The following is a 20,928-nucleotide window of genomic DNA, read 5'->3' as shown; positions in this document are numbered from 1 at the left end:
CCTTACGTGATGCTGTTTCATATAAACTGTTATATTCAGTGTTCAATCCTGAAGATGTTCGCATAGGACTGAATTTGCGTGTAATCTTGGAGATGATAAACAATATGAGTCTCCCTATCTTGAAATTTCATTGGATGCCAATGTTTCGGCCGGCGGCCCAGTGGCCTGTGGTGGCAACAACTTAAGCTCATCCGCATCCTAATCCCTGTCCTCATCCATGGCCATGGGATTTTTTTTTTTCGGGTGGGGGGTGGAGCTATATATGCCAGCAGCCATCAAATGCCATACCCTTTAGTACTGTTACAGCCTTACTCTTGGGAATTATTGCAACCTAAACCAGCTCCAGCTGCACTGTTAATACTTCACCCTTATTCTATTGCTAATAAAGCTTCATCATCTTTCTCATTCAATCTTTAATTTCGATTATAAATTAATAATTAGTTGCATCGTATCAAAATCTTGTGGATGGATAAAATTATAACTAATCGAAAGTTCAATTTGATGATGTTCATTAGTCACGTGTTACATTTATCTGTATGTATACTGTATTTAAACACACACACACACACACACACGTATCTATTGGAATTCAAAATGGATAATTGTATGTCTATTTGTTGAATTCAAAGAATTATGTAAACATGCAAAATCAACCAAGTGGGGATATGTTTTTGGTATTTTGACGTTACTGGTAAGTTTTATTCCAGCATCACTCGTTGTTTATACTTCATATTTATCAACATATATACTTCACAAACTCTAGTTCAAACTATTATGATCGCTACAAAGACTAAGTGACAGTGAAAGCACTCTAATTCATTCCAGGTGGATTAATCTCGAAGGAGAATCATATATAATACATGGAGGAAATCCCAGATGTACTTGGAAACAAATTAAGATTGTCGCACTAATTAAATTATATATATATAATTAACCATTACAACAATGATAATTACGTTCACTGAAGATTAAGCCAGATAGCTGCTGCTAATTAAAAGTGGGCAAAGCATTCGTGATCGGATGAATTTGAGTCATCACAAGGAGAGTGGTTGTGTCTACCTTCATAAGTAGTTATCACCATTCGACAATCTTCTGATAATCGTTCAACCCTCTTCTTCACTCGACAGTTATTGTGTGTACAACGATAATAACTCCTGCAATTAATTAGATCCGAAGAATCAATGAGACCAATATTATTAAGCATTTTTTTTCAAATTAATTAATTAATTGGTTAATTATGACAATACCAAGCTTTGCAGAAAAGAAAATTTGCACAAATTATAATGATAGTTCGTTTGATAATAGCTTTCAATCAGCTCATAACCAGCTATGAGGTCCTCAAAATGTCAATCTTAGAATATGGCTGTATTTCTTGTACCATTAAGCATGCCCCCATGCATGCAAAACGTTACAAATGTTTCATTTTAGATATAATAATGTTCATATGAAACTAGTACATTTTTTGTATTTGACACATCAATTAACTACTTGAGTCTGTAACAGCATTTATGAAAGTTCATTACGCACTGGACTCTTCTTATTAAGTCTTTACTCGATTGAATGTCTTCATGAATTGACGGTTTCAATTTTATCAAAATTAATCACGGTGTTTATGCAATAAGACTACATATTGGGTACGTAGAATAAAAATTGTATGTTAATGCAATTCTTAAGTTGTTTCTAAGATCTTACATCAAAAAGTTAAAAGACCAAAAGCCAAGATTTGAGACATATTATGGTATACTTAAATCTGAAGAAGGCAAAATCAACCTATATCCTATGGATGTACGTGTTCCACCAACTGTTAAAGAAAAGAAATATATGCCTGAACAAAAGCAGCACCCAGCACCTGCAAAGTCCTTTTTCTTTGCTTCAATGATTAAAACAAGCCTAAATGGCGAAGACAGTGTACCAAAAATATTCTCTATTATCTTGTTTTGATATTAATTCTGAAACAATTTACATATGTATAGACTTAAAATTAGAGACGGATAATAGGTGTTGATTCATAATGAATGAAAAAGTGATGGAATGAAATATTGAATGGATATTAAAAGTAATTGTAAGTACCTGGGATGAAGGCTATTTTTCACGATCTTTTGGCCATATTTTCTCCATTTGTAACCGTCATCAAGCACATCCACATCACTCCTTGTTTGGAAACAAAACCTTGGTTCTCTAAGCTTTCTTCTTGCCTTCACCTTATTGATTTTCTCTGACGATGATGAGCTCCTCCACCTGAAAGCTCAGGCTATGGTTTTTAGTTAATTTGCTTTATAATTAATTAGCATAAAGTTAGATCAGTCATCTATTGATATATATAGACATATATATGTGGATTTTGCTATCAATGTGTATCAAGGACTTGCATCTTCAGAATCAGAACCCACTATATATATATATATTATGAACTATAGAGAGAGAGAGACTATATTAGAAAAGATGATGAATATATATATGACAGCACCGAAGCAACATCTCTCCCAGACACACACACAGAGACAGAGACACACATACACACATACATATATACATATAAAGAAGAAAGAAATTAGATCCGTGGAAATTAAATTAAGAAGAAGAGGGGGGGGGGGGAGTATAAATATGTATAAAAGAAATTAATAAGGAGATATATCTATGTACCATGAATTGTGGCCTTCGTCGCTAGCATGATTACTGGTGCAATTTTCGTTGTTAACAGCCCTTGGATTCAATGGCCCTACCTGCGAAATTTCCATTATTAAAGAACCAAAATACAAAAGCAATCAAATAACAATTGTATAAATTTAATTAATTAGGAAGCAGAAGCAAGCAAAGTAATGATCAAACAAATAAACCACCTGATGATGATGGTCGTGATTACTAGTATGAGTAAACCCTAGGGCAGAGTTTTCGGTGGAGTGGCGGCTATTAATGATAAGAGGGTGAAGAGATATGGGAGAAGAGTAGTGTGAGTGGGAGTTAGAAGGAGGAGCGCCCATGAAACTTAAGACCTGATGCTCATGATTTTCATCGAAATCATGAACAAATGATCCCATCCCTTGTGCAGCCGCAGCCGCAGCGGCAGCCTCAGCCTCAGCCGTTGTGAACGAAGCTTGTACCTCGTAGTTTGGTATACCTACACCTGCACCTGCTGACGATTTTTCTCCTTCCATTAAAAACCCTAGCAAAGGCTAAGGCTAAGCTAACACCGAAATTTAATAAGTTTGCTAGCTGCTAGCTGTTGTGTTTGATTTCTATTTTTTTTTTCTTGCTACACTTGCAACTGGACAGTGGAGTCGTCGTCGATGATGATCCGATCCGTACAACAATATATGCATACGGATGCATATATTCCAGATTCGAGCTCTGTAAGAAATTAAATACTGTTGGTTGGCGTCGACATTTATATATATGTATATATTATATGCGTTGTGCGCGTAACTTATAGTCGTTGCTGTGTTTTACTTTCACACGCGGAACGGGACTAATGGTCAAGCAATTAGTAGCATCATCAGACTGAATGGAAACCTTCCTGGGAATTAATCAATTAATTTATTTATTATTCCTTCCTCATCTCAGAGGCTTCTACTTCTTCCTATACGGTACAGAAGGATACAGTATTTGTCTAGAGATATGGCGGCTCTCGACTCTCTCCTCTTCAGATTTTTTTTCCCTTTTTTTTTTAATTTTTTATTTGCAATTACAATGCTACTAATATATGACCCAAGAGCCTGCCCGAGTGATTTTCTACTAGCTGCCATCCATTACAAGGAAGTCAGCTATTTACTATTTGGCCCAATGGCTCTTCTACGAATTTACTACTATCACTGCGAAATATGTGGTTGTGTGCAAAAGTACCAATATATGAAGAAATTATTATTATTACTATACGCATATAGCAAAATTTTGTATGTATAGGACGTCACTCAACATTTATGAGATCCATTGCCTAATAAAATGTTATCTATATACTATATACATATTTATTTTAAAATCTACCAATCATGATAGTTATTGAACTTTCATGATGTGCTTTAATATATAGTGAATTGCATTTTTATGATTTTCAACAAAATCAACACGTTTGGCAATTGTATTTCCATGTTTTCCTAATCTAATTAGACGAGAGTACTCCATTTCCCATAAATGTCAAATTTATTAACACGCAATTTGCGCCATCATTAACGATGACAAACATTAATTCATTGTTAGCCCTTGATACATTTTCACACAATTCATAATCCAAATGATTTTTAAATTTTGTACCTTATACATCAACTCAAAGATAGTCCCCAAAAACTTAAAAATGTCGTTTGATTGTTAATATGTCCTAAATTATTGCGTATAAATTTTACCTTGGATGTAAGCTACGTATTGATTGATTATCAATGTATACCATGAGTTATTGAGTTTAATTTTTATATTAGATATAATGTAAGTTGATCACATCCCGAAATTAATCTTATATAATTGCACTAGAACATCCTGATGATGACATACATATTCCTGACAATGCCAGTGATTCAAAATCTTGGATAATCGAGTTTCACAGTAGATCAAACTTTTAGAACAGCGAAAGCTGTAAATCTTGGATAATAAAGAGTACAAAATTATATAGAGCTCCTTAATCCTTTCCTTTTTGTCTTTCGCCATCTAATGAAAGCCACCGTCAATATGTTTTTTTTTTTTTTTTCGTTTTTCACAATTAGTGAAATGAGTTACACAATTAACTTAGTTGGAGTGTCCAGATCGAGTTGTTTTTAGTAATTAATTGATCATTTAAATTTAAATCTTAAAAGAGATATAGATTAAAACTAATTTTAATATTACCATTAAAAAAAATAATTCCGTAATGAAATGAATTAAGTAATTGATCATCAGTTTGTTCAATAAAAATATTAGCGCATTCTGTGCTGAAACTAATTTCCCGTAATGTGCGAGCAGTTGGCTATCCTCTTTACTCAAAGTGAATGGTTAATAACTTTTTTTTGGATTAATTTAACCAAGCATTATTCATAGAATTTTCTTAGAACGTGTGGGAGAATGTGGAGATAATTACGATCAATCTTAGCTAAAAAATTATAGAATTATACTACAGTCACATTACGCGGATTTGGATTCATTGTTGAACTGTTCTTTTCGTTAATCTTTTAAAAAGATATAATTGATAGTTATTAAATAAGAATATAAAACTCATTAAATCTTGATTGTATTTTACTATACATGCACATATGATAGAAATTATGAAAAATTAAGCACAAATCAGCTCAACACTGAATCCAAATCTAACCCCCACACACTAGTCGTATCTTTCTCACTATAAATTTGGAAAATACTTTATATAAAGAATCATAGAATTATCCTCAAATGATCTTATGATAGTCCAATTAGGCTGACCTCTTCTTGAGAAAGAAGAGGTGTATGGATTTTTGTGTGTGTGTATATATATAGTACTTCTCAAGTTTAGTTGCCCTCATTTTTTTTTCTTATGTGGACACGATATAAAACAATATATTAAACTATAAGGTTTTATAGTGAATTAAGCACCGACTATATCAAACCCTTTGGCTTAATAACATGTTCGCATGAAAAAAAAAGGACATCCATGCCCGAGAATATATGTCTATACATGTGTGTGTAGGGTGTTTTTATTAACTTAAAATTGAAATAAGTAGGAATATGAACGAGTCGAATTTGAAAATAGGTTGAATTTACAATGAAAAGTGAGAATTGAAATATGTTATTTATTTGAGTTGTAGGATTCTATTAATGTATTTACTCCGTCTTGTAATCAAATTGATATTATAAAAAAAATCCATAATTAGTACAGCAACAACAAAAATTAGTGAATAAAGTAAAAAAAAAAAAAAAGAGGAAGAATAGAGAGAGAGAGAGAGTCGAGAGTCGAGAGTCTTGAGGGCAATGAGTAGTAGGAAACATCAAACCTTCCATCCATGTCAAAGTGTCGAAGGCGGTTGAAAGATAGAAAAAGAAATGGTGCCAAATCAAATTCCAATATAATACACAAATGAATAATAATGAACTTGTCAATTGGGCCACGCTTTTTTTCTGCAGAAAAGAAAAAAAAAAAAGAATTCAATGATAACACTAGCTATCGCCCCAGTCCCACATAATTATATTTTTCTCTGCTATCCTCCCCAGCCTTCCACTTACTCTCACTTGTAACTTCATCCACAGTTCTTTTCTGCCTTTATTCCTTTATCTCTCACCATGAAAAGACATCCACAACTTCCCCCACAACAACAACATTTGAACCGAAAAATTATCTCTGCCCCTCAGTAATCACATCCTCTCTCTCTCTCTCTCTCTCTCTCTCTTGCAAATTTTTACCAGAATGTCTGTTTCGTAACGAAACCCTAGCTTTATCATTAAGGTGATATATTTTCAAAGTTATGCTGAAGCTGAAAACATACCTTTAGATTACTTGGCTTGACTTTTTGGTCCAGCGCACGGACAATTTCAACTTGCTACTGCTACATAGCCGACTCATATTTATCAACTTTATCAGATCTCAACTTTCATGTTTTCTTTTGTTTCATATCACAATTTTTAAGGTCACGTTTGAATTTGTTAGCATAAATCTTAGTATAAGGACAATAATTCAATTTCTTTACCGATGATAAATCCAAAAGTTCAAAGATTTCAATTTTGACCTAACCTGTTATATACCCTTTTTATTGGATTGCAAAGGTAAAATAAATCTTTTTTCCTTATAGTTTGAATTAATTATTCAATTCGTCTAAATATTTTTTAAAAAAATCAAAATACCTATGTCATTATTTTTGTAACTATTGAATCTAATATTTAAAAAAAAATATAAAATTCAAACAAATGTGACATGCAAGATGTTAAAATTTTAAATATATTATAACGAACAAGAAAAAATTTTGAGTGCTTCTAGCCAGCCTATAACTGACATGTGGTACTATATTATAATACACACACACACACACATTATTTTATTTATTTTAAGATTTACTCTCTATTTTAATATTCACGTTCTACTATATGCGGAAAAAAATGAAAAAGGAAAAAGGAAAAAAATCTTCACATTCTTCTAATCTTCTCATAGATTTAATATAGAAGGGAAAAAACTTATAGAATTATTACTAAGTATATATTTGATATGACTTATTTAATGGTCATAAGCACTTATTTAATCCCATAAGTTTTTATCATAATTTTTGTTGTTGTTTAGTTGTTTTTCTAATAGAGCTTTTAAAGCTTAAATAACTTATTTTGCCTTTACTAGCAAAAACTCAAATTTTGAGCTTTGGGGAGTTGAGGTTGAAAAGATTTTTTTAAATATTAAAATATCTAAAATATCCTCTACTTATTTGACAATATTATTTTATTTTTTTATAATATAACTTAAAAAAATTCTATTAAAGTAATTTCATAAATTTTTAATAAAAATTTTTATTGATAACCAAACAACTAATTTTTTTTTTTTTTATAAAAACTCTATTAATAAAAGTTATACTTGAAAAGATGCACTAAGCAGGGCTTAAGAAGAAGAGTCCTATGTGGCTATATCCAACATATTGTTGGCAACGCTGAGCATATGACGATAAGTGTTGGATTTTTAAAAAGAGCGTGTTTAAAGAAAATTCAAGAAACAATTTCGAAGAATTAACAATGAAAATGAAAGAAAGATTGGTAAACTTAAAAATAAATTTGCTGAATTTTGCCATAATATTACCCATTTGAAGATCTCGAAGTCAGAGTGATAGGAATTGGGGGATGATGATGATGGCCACCACTAGAAAATTTAATAGATCTAGGAAAAATTATAAGTGGTAATTAAAAAAAAAAAAAAAGGTTATGAGCATTAATTATGTACTTGTTAATTAAAGTCGGTCGTTCGAAGAATTGAAGCCATCGTTTTCACGAACTGTTTGATGCGAAGAATTTGAAAGTATTAACGTATTCGTTGGTCGGCCAACCCTTTTTCTCTTTTTACGTCTCTTTCTAATCTCTTAGGAGGAACATGCGGCTGGCTGATGGATAAAGAAGCTGCAAAAGGTAGAATATATAACAAAAGATATATATGAAGATTATGTGTATATACGCTTGTCTCCCTCTAATTTCTTTTCAAGATCTTTAATTTCTTCAAAATTAAGTCAAGAGATACTGAGTAATATGGACTATACTTAAAAGGTAGCTTCTTGTTATTATTAACTCGGTGATTGAATTGTGTCGTCCAGCAAAGTCTAAATATCGCTGTTTAGAATTAGGCCTTTAACCACTATAATAAGCTCATTAATTAAGCTTGTAGGTTAACGTGGTAATTAGAAACTCTAACAAAAGCTGGACACTTAAAAAGTAACGGTAGCAATTAACAAGTTGGGGATCGAACCTCGCTCCCGCTCAAAAAATATTTCATAAGTCATAATTAACGGCTTGAAATTCATTAACCAGAAGTTGCCCCATGCACAGTTGCAGTTGCAACTTCATCATTATAAATCGAAAGAATATTCTCGCCGGCCGGCCGGCCGGCCCTCCTGGTCATCATCAAATCTCAAATAAACACGCGTGTGCCTTACAAATGGTCAATGGTCGTCAAGCCCTGTCCCCAAAATATCATCAAATTTATTCCAATCTTAAAGTTTACAAATTAATTTTATCTTAACCCGTGCATTCATAGATATAATTAATAATAATAATAATAATAATAATAATTGGGTTTGATGTGTACACGACAACGAGGAGGAGAAAATATTCTGCCAATAATTAATTACGCTTCTGTCTTTTATGTACCTCTCGGAAAGCCAGCGAGAACAATGAAGCACAGAAAATTTTGATAACCTTTTTTTTTTTTTTCCCCTTTAAAATTTGATTACTTTTTGATACTGAATGGAAGGTTAATATAATAAGACTGATAAAAATTAGTTATCATTTTTTCTCCAAGTTATTATAATTAGAGCCCACGTGAATCGCCCGGATGTAAGTACGATAGCTAGCTCTTGGAGGAAACCTGCAGATTGGATGCCATTTCTATTTATTGATGGCCACTGCATATATGAATGATTGCAGGCTTGTCAGCGCAACTGACGGATATGACTCTTTATATATCATTGCTAGCATCAACTGAAAATTTGATCTTAATCTCTTTCTTTTCTTTTTTTTTTTATTATTATTATTATTATTATTAGTATTAAAATAAAGACATTTAACTGTTTCATTTTGCAATCCAAAAAAAAAAATTAAAAAAAATAAAGAAAGAAAAATATAATTAATAAAATAACAGAAAACAATTCGTATTTTAAAATATTCCCATCTTCATCATCAATTTCATCAGCACCGTATCATAAATAAAATAAAGCCTCTAGTCTCTGTAGCACAATTGTTGATAGAGAAATTGTTACACCCCAAAAGTTTAAGAGGATCTAGTTATTGTATAAGAGACAATGATAAAATATAAAACAGATAAAATTCGAAACGAATTATTGACTCTAATATTATATGTTACAAAATCGCCAACCTGGCAAAGGGAGTTGTGTAATAGGACCGACCTACAGCTCGCTTCAGGAGATCGGCCATGTGGGTTGTCACCTTATCAGCTCTTCCTACGTAAGAGAACAATGGTACCATTAAAATGCGTGACAAGTAGTGATGAATGTGAATTGTTCAAAATCATGGGCGGATCAAGTATAGGGGCCAGGTGAGGCATGGACCCAGTTGGCTTTTGGAAAATTTCAACGTATGATTTCCCCCAAAAAAAAAAAAAAAAAAAAAAAACTTATTTTCTTTGAATTTTGTAAAATACCCCATCTAAGTAATGAAATTATGAAAATTTTCCAATTGATTTTGAAGTGTTTTTAACAAATGTTTTCAAAAAAGCCCAATTCTTTAGAGTTTAATTTGATGTTTTGATTTTACAAAATGTGTTACCTACCCTTAATAAATAACAAATGACAAACATAAATTATACGGAAAAATAACGTTTTCTTCTTTTTAATTTTTTTTTTTTGCACAATACTGAAAAATAATTAACATATATAAGCATACGCTAAAAACCAAAAAAGTAATAAAATTAAACCCTAGGTACATCACCTAATCTCATTGGATACTAACCCATTGTTTCTGCCATTATGTTGCCATCACCAATATGCTATCCTAAGCACACATTGATAATAAAACTATCATACATCATTTCAAAAACATGAACACTTGTTGAGAAGAATAAATATTATAGTGATTGCAGTATTTATTGTTCTATGAATTTTTAAAATTATAATATATTTTTGGACATGCCCAAACTAAACAAAATTTCTGACTACATACTTGTGCAAAACCCTAATTTAATTATGATTTGAAACTTATTATGTATGTGTAAATATTCATTGGTACGTGCACATGGTCCGTATGTGCATGAAGGAGAGAGCTATCCATGACCATGAGGAAGTCCATGGAACCCTAGCTAGCTAAAGAAAGTTAGAGAGAATAGTGATATCACTGGTGATTCCGAAAACACAAAGCAACAGAAAAAAACAACCAAACAATCGTTTCACACTTGTGCAATGAGATGAGTTAACTTGCAATTCCGACAACTCCATGATATCAAAGAATGCAAAGTTCAAACGTGTAATAAATAAATCTCCAAATAAAATTACAATTTGAAGCAATAAGAGAGGTAGACGAAGGCAACATATGCAGAATTCCATGCAACAATCATGGCATTTCCAATCAACTTCAAAAGTCTTGCAAAAATCATCATGATAGAGTGATACATCATATATTTGATTGGTCCCACCATGTCTCCAAGCTTGTCCATTCTGTTTACTGTTTCGTTTCTTCAATTTGGGTTTCAAATTTGAAGGATTTGTTACTTCAGGTAAGACTTAACAATCCTTACCAACTATAAATGATGAAAAAAGAAAAAAGAAAAAAAAAAAAAAACAATCCCCACCAACTCTTTGATCATAAATATATGACATCATAGCACTCGTATGGTTATGGAAATATTTTCTTTTAACAATACCTTTGTTTGAATGTCTAAATTTCACATAAATTTTTTTTTACATATATACACTCACAATATATCAATAAATAATTTCCTTAAAAAAAAGAAAGAAAAAAAGGCTCCTGTGGCTTCAACGTCTCTTATTTTATCAGTCATCAAAGACATTAATTTAAGGGTTGTTTGTTTTTAGGCTTGAATCCAATACTCCGAATCTCTGATCATCTGTTCATATGTATACAATTACGGCAACTATATATGTATGGTAATAAAAAAATTTAGAATTAGTTGTCAAACGTTATAATCTAGTTAGCTTTTCTTGTTTGAGTGTCATCGATCAGTGTAGCAGATTATATTAGTTCTACTCTCCGAATTCCCCTGCGCTCCCATCAGATTCATTATGCATACCGGATGAGAATGCAAACACGAGCTAAGCCCACAAATGTTGTGGCCCAACCCTTAATTTGTCCATTGCTTTTAGGCCTACAATTGAAGCTATTTTAAGTTTCTGAGCCCATTTAGCGGCCTATCGTGGTCCTAGCTGCAGCCCTTATATGGGCTTAAATTGGATTATTCTTGCAAGTGCCTCGGCTCTTGCGAGCACCTCACTCCTGAATCTAGTTTGAATGGATTACATTTTCACTCAAATTAATTTGAGTACAAGGTTAATTCAAAATGATCACAAACGTTAGTATATTAAAGTTGAATGAATAAACTCGAACATAATTTTTTATGTTTTGTTTTGTATTTAAAAGGTAAACATTAAAAGATAATTAAACTAAACTAAATTAAACGAACATATTTATTCATAGGTAAATTAGGGACGGCCAAATACCCCCATGAATATAAGGTTATGAGAACTCATTATAATAGAGTCAAATATCGAGTCTAATTTTACCTCTATTTTCTATATATATATATAGAAAGAATAGGTATAAATATAATTTTTCATACCCATTGATTGGGCTGGTCAGGTATGGGTATAAAATACTAATACTCATACCCAAAACCTATTTTGATATTGACTATTTAATTTTTGTAAATGTTTAAAAAGTGAAAATTAATAGCTAAATCAATAAATAATAAAGTAAATAATTAAAATCCTAAAGCATAATTATTAGCATTTTGCAGCTTAGCAATCCAAACAACTATCCAATATGATATTGTACTACTTTAATAGACTTGACATTTAATAGACCATACTAAATGGTCATAGTAAAAATAAATAAGGATAGAATAATGTTTAAAATCAGAATTATCTAACAGGAGCGAATGATGGATAAAGAAATGTCAAAAGAGAAACTTTTGTTTTCGATCTTAATATTTAATCATGAATTAGTTAAAGTTGAACTTAATAATCATCAAATTATAATTAATATTTACCTAAAATTAAAAGCAATTTTGTAAAATATTTTAGAATGAAATGCTGCATGTCTATCTAGAATTAAATAATTAAGATTTTTTTTTTTTTCTAATGTATGTAGATGTTAAAAAATAAAAAGAGATAGAGAGGGGATATGAGGAGGAGGAGGCGAGTATCTTTTATTTTTATCAGAAAATCTCCGATCCGCATCTGTTTTCAAACCCACCACAAATAAAAAAGTCGATAATTAAAATACGCTCTACCAAGTACATATACGTACCAATATTAGTATTCCCACGAAATTCCCGACCGATTACGATGCTTTCGGGATGGTGGACAAAGCCTCATTTAATTGTCAAGGCAAAAAGTTTGAAAATACAAAGTAATAACTTAAGGTGGGAGGCACGTGTGTGTGGGCTCGTGCAAAAATACCGACGCTACAAAGGCGAATATTCGTTAGTGATTAGTGATTAGGGTTACGATTCAGCGTTTCTTTACATATATACTCACTTGCAAAACGGCAAGCTCATTCTCTCGCATGTGTGCTGTGCTATTTCACTCAATTCTCAAAACAAGTTGGTTTCTCTGAATCTCAAAGAAATGGAACAAACTTTCATCATGATCAAGCCCGATGGGGTCCAAAGAGGCCTTGTACGTTTCCAACTTTTACTCTCTCTTATTTTTCATTTGTTCGTGTGTTTTTTTTTTTTTTTTGCCTGGGGGGGGTGGGGGGGGGGGGGGGGTGTCATTTGTTATTAAACTGAAATAACTTATTGTTGTATCTAAATTGAGTTTCATTTTGGACTATCCTTTTATTTGATTTAGATATATTGTTTATTTTTCTGAATTGATTTATATGTTTTAGGTTGGTGAAATCATCATCAGATTTGAGAAGAAGGGTTTCTCCTTGAAGGGTAATTGCCAATCTCTATTTTATGTGAATGTTATATTGTTTTTGTATTGATCCAAATTATTGTATTGAAGCATTCAACGTGCCAATTTTTCTCAGCCACACTTTGCTGAATTGTTTATATATAATTCAGACCTAATTTACTGAAACTGAATCATCTCTTATTGGCTCTGTTTCTCTTATTGCTGAATTTATTATGTGTTTATTTGAATAAAGGTTTGAAGCTTATGACTGTGGACCGCCCTTTTGCTGAGAAGCACTATGAGGATTTGTCATCGAAGCCTTTCTTTGGTTCTCTGATTGAGTACATTACCTCTGGTCCTGTTGTTGCTATGATTTGGGAGGGTGAAGGTGTTGTTAAGACTGGCCGCACTATTATTGGAGCCACCAACCCTGCGCAGTCTGCTCCTGGAACCATCCGTGGTGATTTGGCTATCGTGACGGGCAGGTTATTTATTAAATTAGCGCTTCTTTCATTTGTGGTTATTGATTAATTCGAAGCAAGTTAAATTATCAATGAGCTTAGCATTTGGATGTTAAAATATTTTATGTCCTGAGTATTCTCTTTGCAGGAATATCATCCATGGAAGTGACTCAGTTGAGAGTGCCCAGAAAGAAATCGCCTTGTGGTTCCCTGATGGCCCTATTAACTGGCAGAGCAGCCTTCACCCTTGGATCTATGAGTAAACTAATGTTTGGTTGAGGAGCCTAATTGTTCCTGCAGTTAGACTTATCCCTATCCCTATCCCTATTTCCTTATTTATGGTTACTCCTTGTTGGTGAACTGTTATGAAGTATTGAGTTAAATTGAGACCAATCCTGGTTATGTTGGCTGCTTTCATTCTTGTGGTTGCCATATACAATATTTAAGCTTTTTTGTTGACTGTATTATGAATTGAGTTTGTTAATGGTTAGCACATGATGGTTGCACTTTTTATGTTTTTGTTGATGACATCTTTTATCAGGTTGTCAAAATGTATTGATTGATTGAACTAGTTCTGTCTTGGATGGGTTAATGAGTGTTTTGAGGCAGTGTTTTAGGTTACTGGGAACAAAATAGACAAAGTTATTTTTAATATGGCTGAATTACAAACCAGTGAAGAGAATTTAAGGCTTATTTGTGAAATGTATGAAATTTGAAATTTTATTAATTTTTTTAAAAATTTACTTGTTTGTTTTTGGTAACTTTTATTTTGATTTTCAGATATTTACACCTGATTTTTCTATTAATGGGAAAAGGTTTAAGTGAGAAATAATTATTATATTCTAATAATATTTTTATAAAACATACTTATTTTCTCAACTATAAAATTTAATTTTTTTTCTTTGATTTATAAAGATGTAAATGTTAAATAATCATGTTTAAAATGTTTTTTGTTTATAAAAATAAAAAATGTCACTTATATTTGGATATTTAATAAAACAAAACAAAACAAATATAAATTCTCATATCTTTGACAAAAAAAAAAAAATAGATGCTACCTTAATTAGACAAGTTATTATTAAGTGAAATGTAAAATCATCAAATCTATTTCAACACGTCCTATTAGACCCTACTAGATTTTGCTATTTGCGATACCTTATTAGATTCGTATTATTTTTATAAAGATTTTGAAACGTAATATTTATAAAAGATTAGACGTGCAAGTTGGCATTCAAGAACTGGAAGACTTATTTGATGTTATCAGATACAATTCTTGGGTTGCATGTGATTGTATCTTAACCACCTCAGCGCCTCCCACCCCGCCCCACGCCCAAAAAAAAAAAAAAAACGCACCTGATGCGCTAAAACTCTAACCAGCATCATAGAAAATACACTTTTCATAAATCAAATCAAGCAACATTGAGTGGGGAAACAGGAAACTTGGCATTGTGAACCTGGAATGAAATGGAGTAATAAAATTCATCTGAACTTGCATTCTTTTACAAGTGGTGAAATTTGAACCAAAAAGGCCGTTCACCTTACTTACTGGGCCTGCCTACATTATTTGAGGTTATCATGCCAAGGGAAATAATTTTCCACAAGAACCACGGAGTTGGGAGCCGTCCGCACATGAAAGCAACAAATCATTCTACACACTAGTCTCAACCTTACAAACTCAATAATCCCCTTTTTTCCGGATACAGAAAACTTGCGAAAATCAACACTTTCCTAGAAGAATCAAGTGGAAAATGCACAAGCATGGCTTTGAGATGAGTTTTATAAAAGGAAGTAGGAACCATATCATGTACAAAGCACCATTTAGTTATGAGATCAAAGGAGAACGCGCCCACACGATAGCATGCATCTTGCCGCTACAAGCCCATTTTTTAGCTTTTGGAACAGCTATTCTATCGAGAAAGAAGGCTGTAGGAGGGCAAATCTTCCAGCCGAGTTACATCTTCAAGTAAAAGCTCCCTTTCCAGTTGTCGGCGTGTGGATTTCATTACCGTCTGCAAAGAAAAGAATATCAGAGAACATACATCTAGTGAAATAGACAGCTGATGAAAAGTGACAACCGGATAATTTTTTGTTAATATAAATAAATGACTTTATCTGTTCACAACCTAAAGATGGTTGATATATCAATTTTCAGTATTGAAATTAATAATCACACAGGGAACTAGCAAGTAGAAGGGACACGTACATTAAAATCCATGTATGATGCTCGCATTGCAAGCCATTGATGATCCATCAGCTTGAATGTAATGCAATAGAGAAGATCAAACGCTGATTCATTTTCTGCAGCATAAGAGCAAAAATGTTACAGGTCATAGGGAGTACCGACTGCAACAAACTTTACATGGTGGATCAACTCCAGATTTTGTGAGAACTCAAGTATTTTGACATTACCTGAAAGAAACTTCAAAAATGTTGCTCCCACCATTGTTCGTGGTTTGACTGTAAAGTTAAAGCATGCTGTTAATTTATAAAAATCATCATTATATCAAAAAAAATAAATTCTTCCACAGGCCTACCAACATAACTGAAAAAAGGAGAACAGAATGCAATATTCTAAAAACTGAACTGATATCTTGGAACATAGTCATACAGACAAGTTTTGAAAAACACAGAACTGGACTTCTAGCAGACCCATGTGCTAGATAGAAGCAGCACCAGTTATAAATGATTAAAAAAAAAAAAGCTGCAGTTTGTGATGCTTCTTTCAGATTCTCAGCAACAGAATTTCTCTTAATATAGGTTTATAAATTAAAAAGAGAAGAATAAGGAGAAGAAGAGAGGGCTTGAAGGGGAAAACTAAAAAGAAATACTATGCACCTGCTTCAAGATCAAGCATCTGAATGAGCATGAATGTGATGTTTACACCAGCTACAGCGAATGGGTATTCCCACACTGACCGATCACCTTCCTGCTTTCGCAGAAGATCCTGGAAGGACTTCTGGAGAATTACCAGTATCATATGCACAGTTTATTATTAACCAGACAAACTTCAAAAATAAAATGAAGAAAATAAAGGTACAGGGTTAAAACTGAAAGTAAAATAATCAAACACACAAACATCTCTATCACACAAATGCCTGTACATATCTACTTCTGCCGGTACCTAAGACAAAGGTATTAAGCATTTGAACAGGAACCAGCTTTATCCCTCAGGCTTGCAAACCGACCAACTAGGGGGATGACAGATGTATTCTAGGCACCAACATTCTTAAAGATTATTTTGAACAAGCTGTTCAACTTATTCCGTACATGATCCCATTATTGTCTTCTATATTTATACATTTATATATTGTACCTTTTTTTCCTCCAAACCTAAATATTTGAAATTATACACCATCATACTAGAATTCCAGAAGAAGTGACCAAACAAATTTTTATTAGAACTTTTTTATCAATTTCTAAACATCAAATTTGTAATGAAACATGTAGCACACAAGATATTTCTAGCAGAAAAACAAATGGGGTGAGAGACAGCACAAGTAAAAAAAATACCGGAAAATTTCTAGCAAGGTACAACAAATTCTCCAAAGATATGAAACCACCACCCCTGCAAGACATCCAAATACAAAAAACATTACCAGTAAAAATTTGATGGGAACACAGAATTAGGGCAAGAAATAGATAACGATGGAATACTACCAATCTACCTAAAATCTGTTGATGGATCTTTTCCTTGCCAACCCATTTCCTTCCACTGCTCAGATATTAAATCACGAAGCTCTTCATCTGGAAAAGCAGCATTCCACAAGGCCCTCAGAGCTTCCTACAGTGGAGCAATGGTAGCATACAACAGTGAGAATAGAAGCTTCTTTCTCTGATATGAATAAGACTAGCAGTTTTATACAGCAACAACTGATCACCTAATGATAAATAAATTCCTTTTCCAAAATAAAGAAAATGAACAAGGGTTATAATGATGACAAGCCTAGGACCATGGTATTCCGTGGAAAGAAATTAAACACTTCTAACATTAAGTCTATAGAGCTGATGGAATCAAGAGATATTTACCCGGTGCTCAGGAATTGAACTGTCGTAGGCAACATCTATACGAAGCTGCAGCCTCTGCAAGCATTCCTCCTGACAGCACCAAAAGTGGAAATTAAACATATTTACATCAGTGATATTTGACTAAAAATCAAAATTGAGACAGATGGGACCCAAAAGAAAATTGATGATACAAGTCTGCTTCCTTTTTAGTACTTGGACATTAATTGCAGAGAACTGAAGAGCATTTTCTAGCACAAGATAGAAAGGAAAACAGTAAAAGAAGACATGAGGATCACTCTCTACTCTGTTTGCAAATTCAAATCCCACCACCACCTCCACCCCAAAATAAATAAATAAAGGTTACCTGAGCAGGGGTTAAATCAAATGAAGGACGAGGATCACTCTCTCTCCTCTGTGCACAAACACAAGAAAGACCTCGACCCAGCCACGCAGCTGATCCTGCGACAACCTCAGCTGTAACAAATAAAACCATCTGCTCATGAAAATGGACCACTTAGACCTTCAACTGCAAAGTGCGAGCTATCATCTCTCCTCAAGTTCATCATTTATTTACAATGATATTTATAGAATTTCCATGTCGCAAAATAGTATCCACAGAGTATGTTTTTCAAGCATAAGGATTTTCAGAATTTCCAAAGAAATCAACAAGCAGAAATCATAATGAAGAAGATCCACACAAACTTAAACGTTCATAAAAATTTAAAAGCAAATTGAAGCAGCATGAAAAGTAATGCTTATCAAATTAAGAAATACTGAACAGAGTTTAATGAGTAGAAACACAGGTGACATGTTTGTAATCAAATATTTCAATAAGAAATTTGCAGTTGCCAAATTTCACCATCTTCGGAATTACATATTAACCTAACAACAAAAAAACAATAATTCAAAAATAGAAATTAGTATTTTACAACAAGCTCACCCACCACAACAAATTTGAATCTCCGAAAACATGAAGAAGAAGCTTTCGAAGCTAAGCATACACTGAGTTAACCTCCAGATCCAAAATTCAATCAATTCAAATAGAAGAAAAAGAAAAATCACTTCAGTGTGAATTAGAACAATTATTGTGTTAATAGAGAAACTGAGAGAGTGAAAGTTACCAGAAGTTGAATGGCAAGTATTCCCTCTGTCCAGTCCTTGAGAAATTCTCCTCACAGCGACAAAAGAACCTCCTCTTTCATCCATCTCTCTCTCTTCTCTCCTCTCTCTATGTCATCCACATCATCATCTCCAATTCACAAACCCTAACAAACACACGCACACATAGGGAATCAGATTCTAATCAAAACGACACCGCATGTTCGAATTTTCTCGGATAAGAGAATAGAGACAAAACTGAATCCAAACAGTACCTTAAGGCAGCCGAAAGCGAACCGGAACCGAAAATGTAGGAACAATCAGTATCGAACCGGATCGGTAATAGCAGTGACTCACTCCGAAATCACAGAAGATTCCAGAATATTCGTAGATAGAAAAGAGAAAGAAAGAAATACTAAAATGAGTTCAATTAAAGTCAGCTCTGTAAACAACTGGCAGCGGAAAAAATGGAGCTCGGTTAAAAGAGTGGACTGGTTCTTGGAAGAATCTTTAAACGATAAAGCTAGGGTTTCGAGATCTACAAATAAGGTGTCAATTAGATGAGAGAGAGAGAGAGAAGTTACAACTTCCAGAGAAATACAACTTTTTCTTTTCCCTTTCTTTTTTGGCTCGTAAGGTGGTGGTGGTGGTGGACCGGTGGTGTTGCCTTGTTGGCGGGTTTCGTTGGGGGAACGGTGGGGCCGATTTAGAGAAAAGCGAATCGGAGATTACGAAATGGCATTTATTAATTAGGTAATGCCTTTTGGAAGTTGAATCTTTTTATAGCTCACATTAATTATTGTTATTTATTATTTGTTTTGGAAAAAGGATTTAGGATTTTTTGGGTTAGCGCTTACGTATTGCCAATTTAATCGAATGATGATGGTGATTCATGTCGTTTGAAGATAACGGGCGCAGTGCGGGAAAAGGCCGTTGGTTGCTGGGCACCCACTCCACTGTGAAGTAACTGTTGGGCGTAATTTAGTCATTTTGTATATCTTCAAGTTCATTCTTAGATTGAGAGGAAATATTGTCATTAATTTATTAAGATTTTTGAAATAATATTGTTGAAATTAGTGGATTTTGTTCAGATACATACAACATTGAATTACAATTAGACGTTTCTTGTTCGCACTTTGCTGTACATTAGTGATAAATTTGATGTAAAAATTATAACAAGAGTCAAAAGCTAAGACGATAGTTCTTAGAAAAAAAAATTTAAACTTAGATAATTTTAAATAATTCTTATTAACTGTAAAAAAGAAATAAGTAATATTCATTGTTTTCTATACTCTGTATAACAATAGTAATGTTCATATTAGCCTCTTACAGTGTGTGTGTGTGTGTATATATATATATATATATATAACAAAAAAAGTTTAGCATTGGTACCGAACTTCCGATGAATACAAATTATTGAAGTATATTATTATAGCTTGGCCCTAGGTTGAAATGAAAATCTAATTTCGCCACTGAATTGGAATTGAGGAGAAGTGAAAATTCGGAACTACCCTTGTGAAGAAAAGTGGGGGGAAAACCGAAAAAGTCACATGGGATGTTGCCAAGGATTGGACCAGCGCACGATGGATGAGTTCATTTAAGTGAGACCCCACAGTAACATAATTTGTACTTGCTCACTTATGATAGCCTCCAAATGAGGGTAATGGTCCACACGCATGGCATGGGTGCTTTCTTTTCGACTTTCTACTTTCCATTATGAAAGCAAACGTCGGTCTATCTTAGAGTCAATTTCACGTAATTAAACAGAAAAATGCTAAAGAGATAAAGACAAGAGAAAATGCGTTGAAAAAAAAGAGAGGGAGTGGGTTCGATAAAGAGAGCTCAAAATTCTCTCACCTTTTCTCTTTTTTAACATTATTCAATTAAATATTTTATTATTCCAGTAAATTTATATTTAAAAAAAGAACACAATACCGCTTTCTATCACCTGTTCGTCGCCTTCCCTTTCATTTTTAAGTGGAATCACTATAGCAATAGTAAAATTGAAGTAATTCAAAAAAATAAACAATAATAAATAATGCCAAATATGCATTTGCAATTGATGATTAATGTGTCAATAACACTGCTTAGGCTGTAGTTACAAAGCGATTGGTATAATTTGTTAAGTCTCTTTCATTCTTAAATTGAATTTAAAATTTTAG

General features: G+C 33.0%; 3 protein-coding genes across 3 annotated transcripts; 1 reads left to right on the top strand and 2 right to left on the bottom strand.

Annotated features, from left to right (window-relative positions):
• Positions 1-962: 962 nt before the first annotated feature.
• Positions 963-3,297, bottom strand: LOC18048350 (probable WRKY transcription factor 12). Its single transcript, XM_006445382.2, has 4 exons — positions 2,841-3,297; positions 2,644-2,723; positions 2,071-2,238; positions 963-1,154 (listed from the first exon to the last, which is right to left on the bottom strand). Exons 1-4 carry the CDS (start codon positions 3,153-3,155, stop codon positions 992-994), a joined length of 726 nt encoding a protein of 241 aa, XP_006445445.1. The 5' UTR covers positions 3,156-3,297; the 3' UTR covers positions 963-991.
• A 9,479-nt stretch (positions 3,298-12,776) lies between these two features.
• LOC112100387 (nucleoside diphosphate kinase 1) lies at positions 12,777-14,176 on the top strand. The gene is made up of 4 exons (XM_024189810.1): positions 12,777-12,980; positions 13,195-13,243; positions 13,456-13,687; positions 13,812-14,176. The coding sequence occupies exons 1-4, from the start codon at positions 12,930-12,932 to the stop codon at positions 13,924-13,926; spliced, it is 447 nt and encodes a 148-aa protein (XP_024045578.1). The 5' UTR covers positions 12,777-12,929; the 3' UTR covers positions 13,927-14,176.
• A 911-nt stretch (positions 14,177-15,087) lies between these two features.
• Positions 15,088-19,604, bottom strand: LOC18048349 (ELMO domain-containing protein C). Its single transcript, XM_006445381.2, has 10 exons — positions 19,042-19,604; positions 18,790-18,933; positions 18,033-18,142; positions 17,690-17,758; positions 17,329-17,444; positions 17,174-17,228; positions 16,499-16,619; positions 16,073-16,120; positions 15,867-15,961; positions 15,088-15,672 (listed from the first exon to the last, which is right to left on the bottom strand). The coding sequence occupies exons 2-10, from the start codon at positions 18,872-18,874 to the stop codon at positions 15,571-15,573; spliced, it is 801 nt and encodes a 266-aa protein (XP_006445444.1). The 5' UTR covers positions 18,875-18,933; positions 19,042-19,604; the 3' UTR covers positions 15,088-15,570.
• Between the last annotated feature and the right edge of the window lie 1,324 nt (positions 19,605-20,928).

The sequence above is a fragment of the Citrus clementina genome, unplaced genomic scaffold (assembly GCF_000493195.1).
Source record: "Citrus clementina cultivar Clemenules unplaced genomic scaffold, Citrus_clementina_v1.0 scaffold_3, whole genome shotgun sequence".
In the NCBI taxonomy this organism is placed as follows: Eukaryota; Viridiplantae; Streptophyta; class Magnoliopsida; order Sapindales; family Rutaceae; genus Citrus; species Citrus x clementina.
This window is presented reverse-complemented; position numbering and strand designations above follow the sequence as displayed.

Coding starts and splice junctions, on each gene's coding strand:
- LOC18048350 (XM_006445382.2), bottom strand. CDS start 3,155: ATGGAAGGAGAAAAATCGTCAGCAGGTGCAGGTGTAGGTATACCAAAC. Junction 2,239..2,643: donor GACGAAGGCCACAATTCATG/GTACATAGATAT, acceptor CTGAGCTTTCAG/GTGGAGGAGCTCATCATCGT. Junction 1,155..2,070: donor AAAAATAGCCTTCATCCCAG/GTACTTACAATT, acceptor AATTAATTGCAG/GAGTTATTATCGTTGTACAC.
- LOC112100387 (XM_024189810.1), top strand. CDS start 12,930: ATGGAACAAACTTTCATCATGATCAAGCCCGATGGGGTCCAAAGAGGC. Junction 12,981..13,194: donor ATGGGGTCCAAAGAGGCCTT/GTACGTTTCCAA, acceptor TATATGTTTTAG/GTTGGTGAAATCATCATCAG. Junction 13,688..13,811: donor TTGGCTATCGTGACGGGCAG/GTTATTTATTAA, acceptor TTCTCTTTGCAG/GAATATCATCCATGGAAGTG.
- LOC18048349 (XM_006445381.2), bottom strand. CDS start 18,874: ATGGATGAAAGAGGAGGTTCTTTTGTCGCTGTGAGGAGAATTTCTCAA. Junction 17,229..17,328: donor GATCCATCAACAGATTTTAG/GTAGATTGGTAG, acceptor GATGTCTTGCAG/GGGTGGTGGTTTCATATCTT. Junction 16,121..16,498: donor GATGCTTGATCTTGAAGCAG/GTGCATAGTATT, acceptor TTAACTTTACAG/TCAAACCACGAACAATGGTG.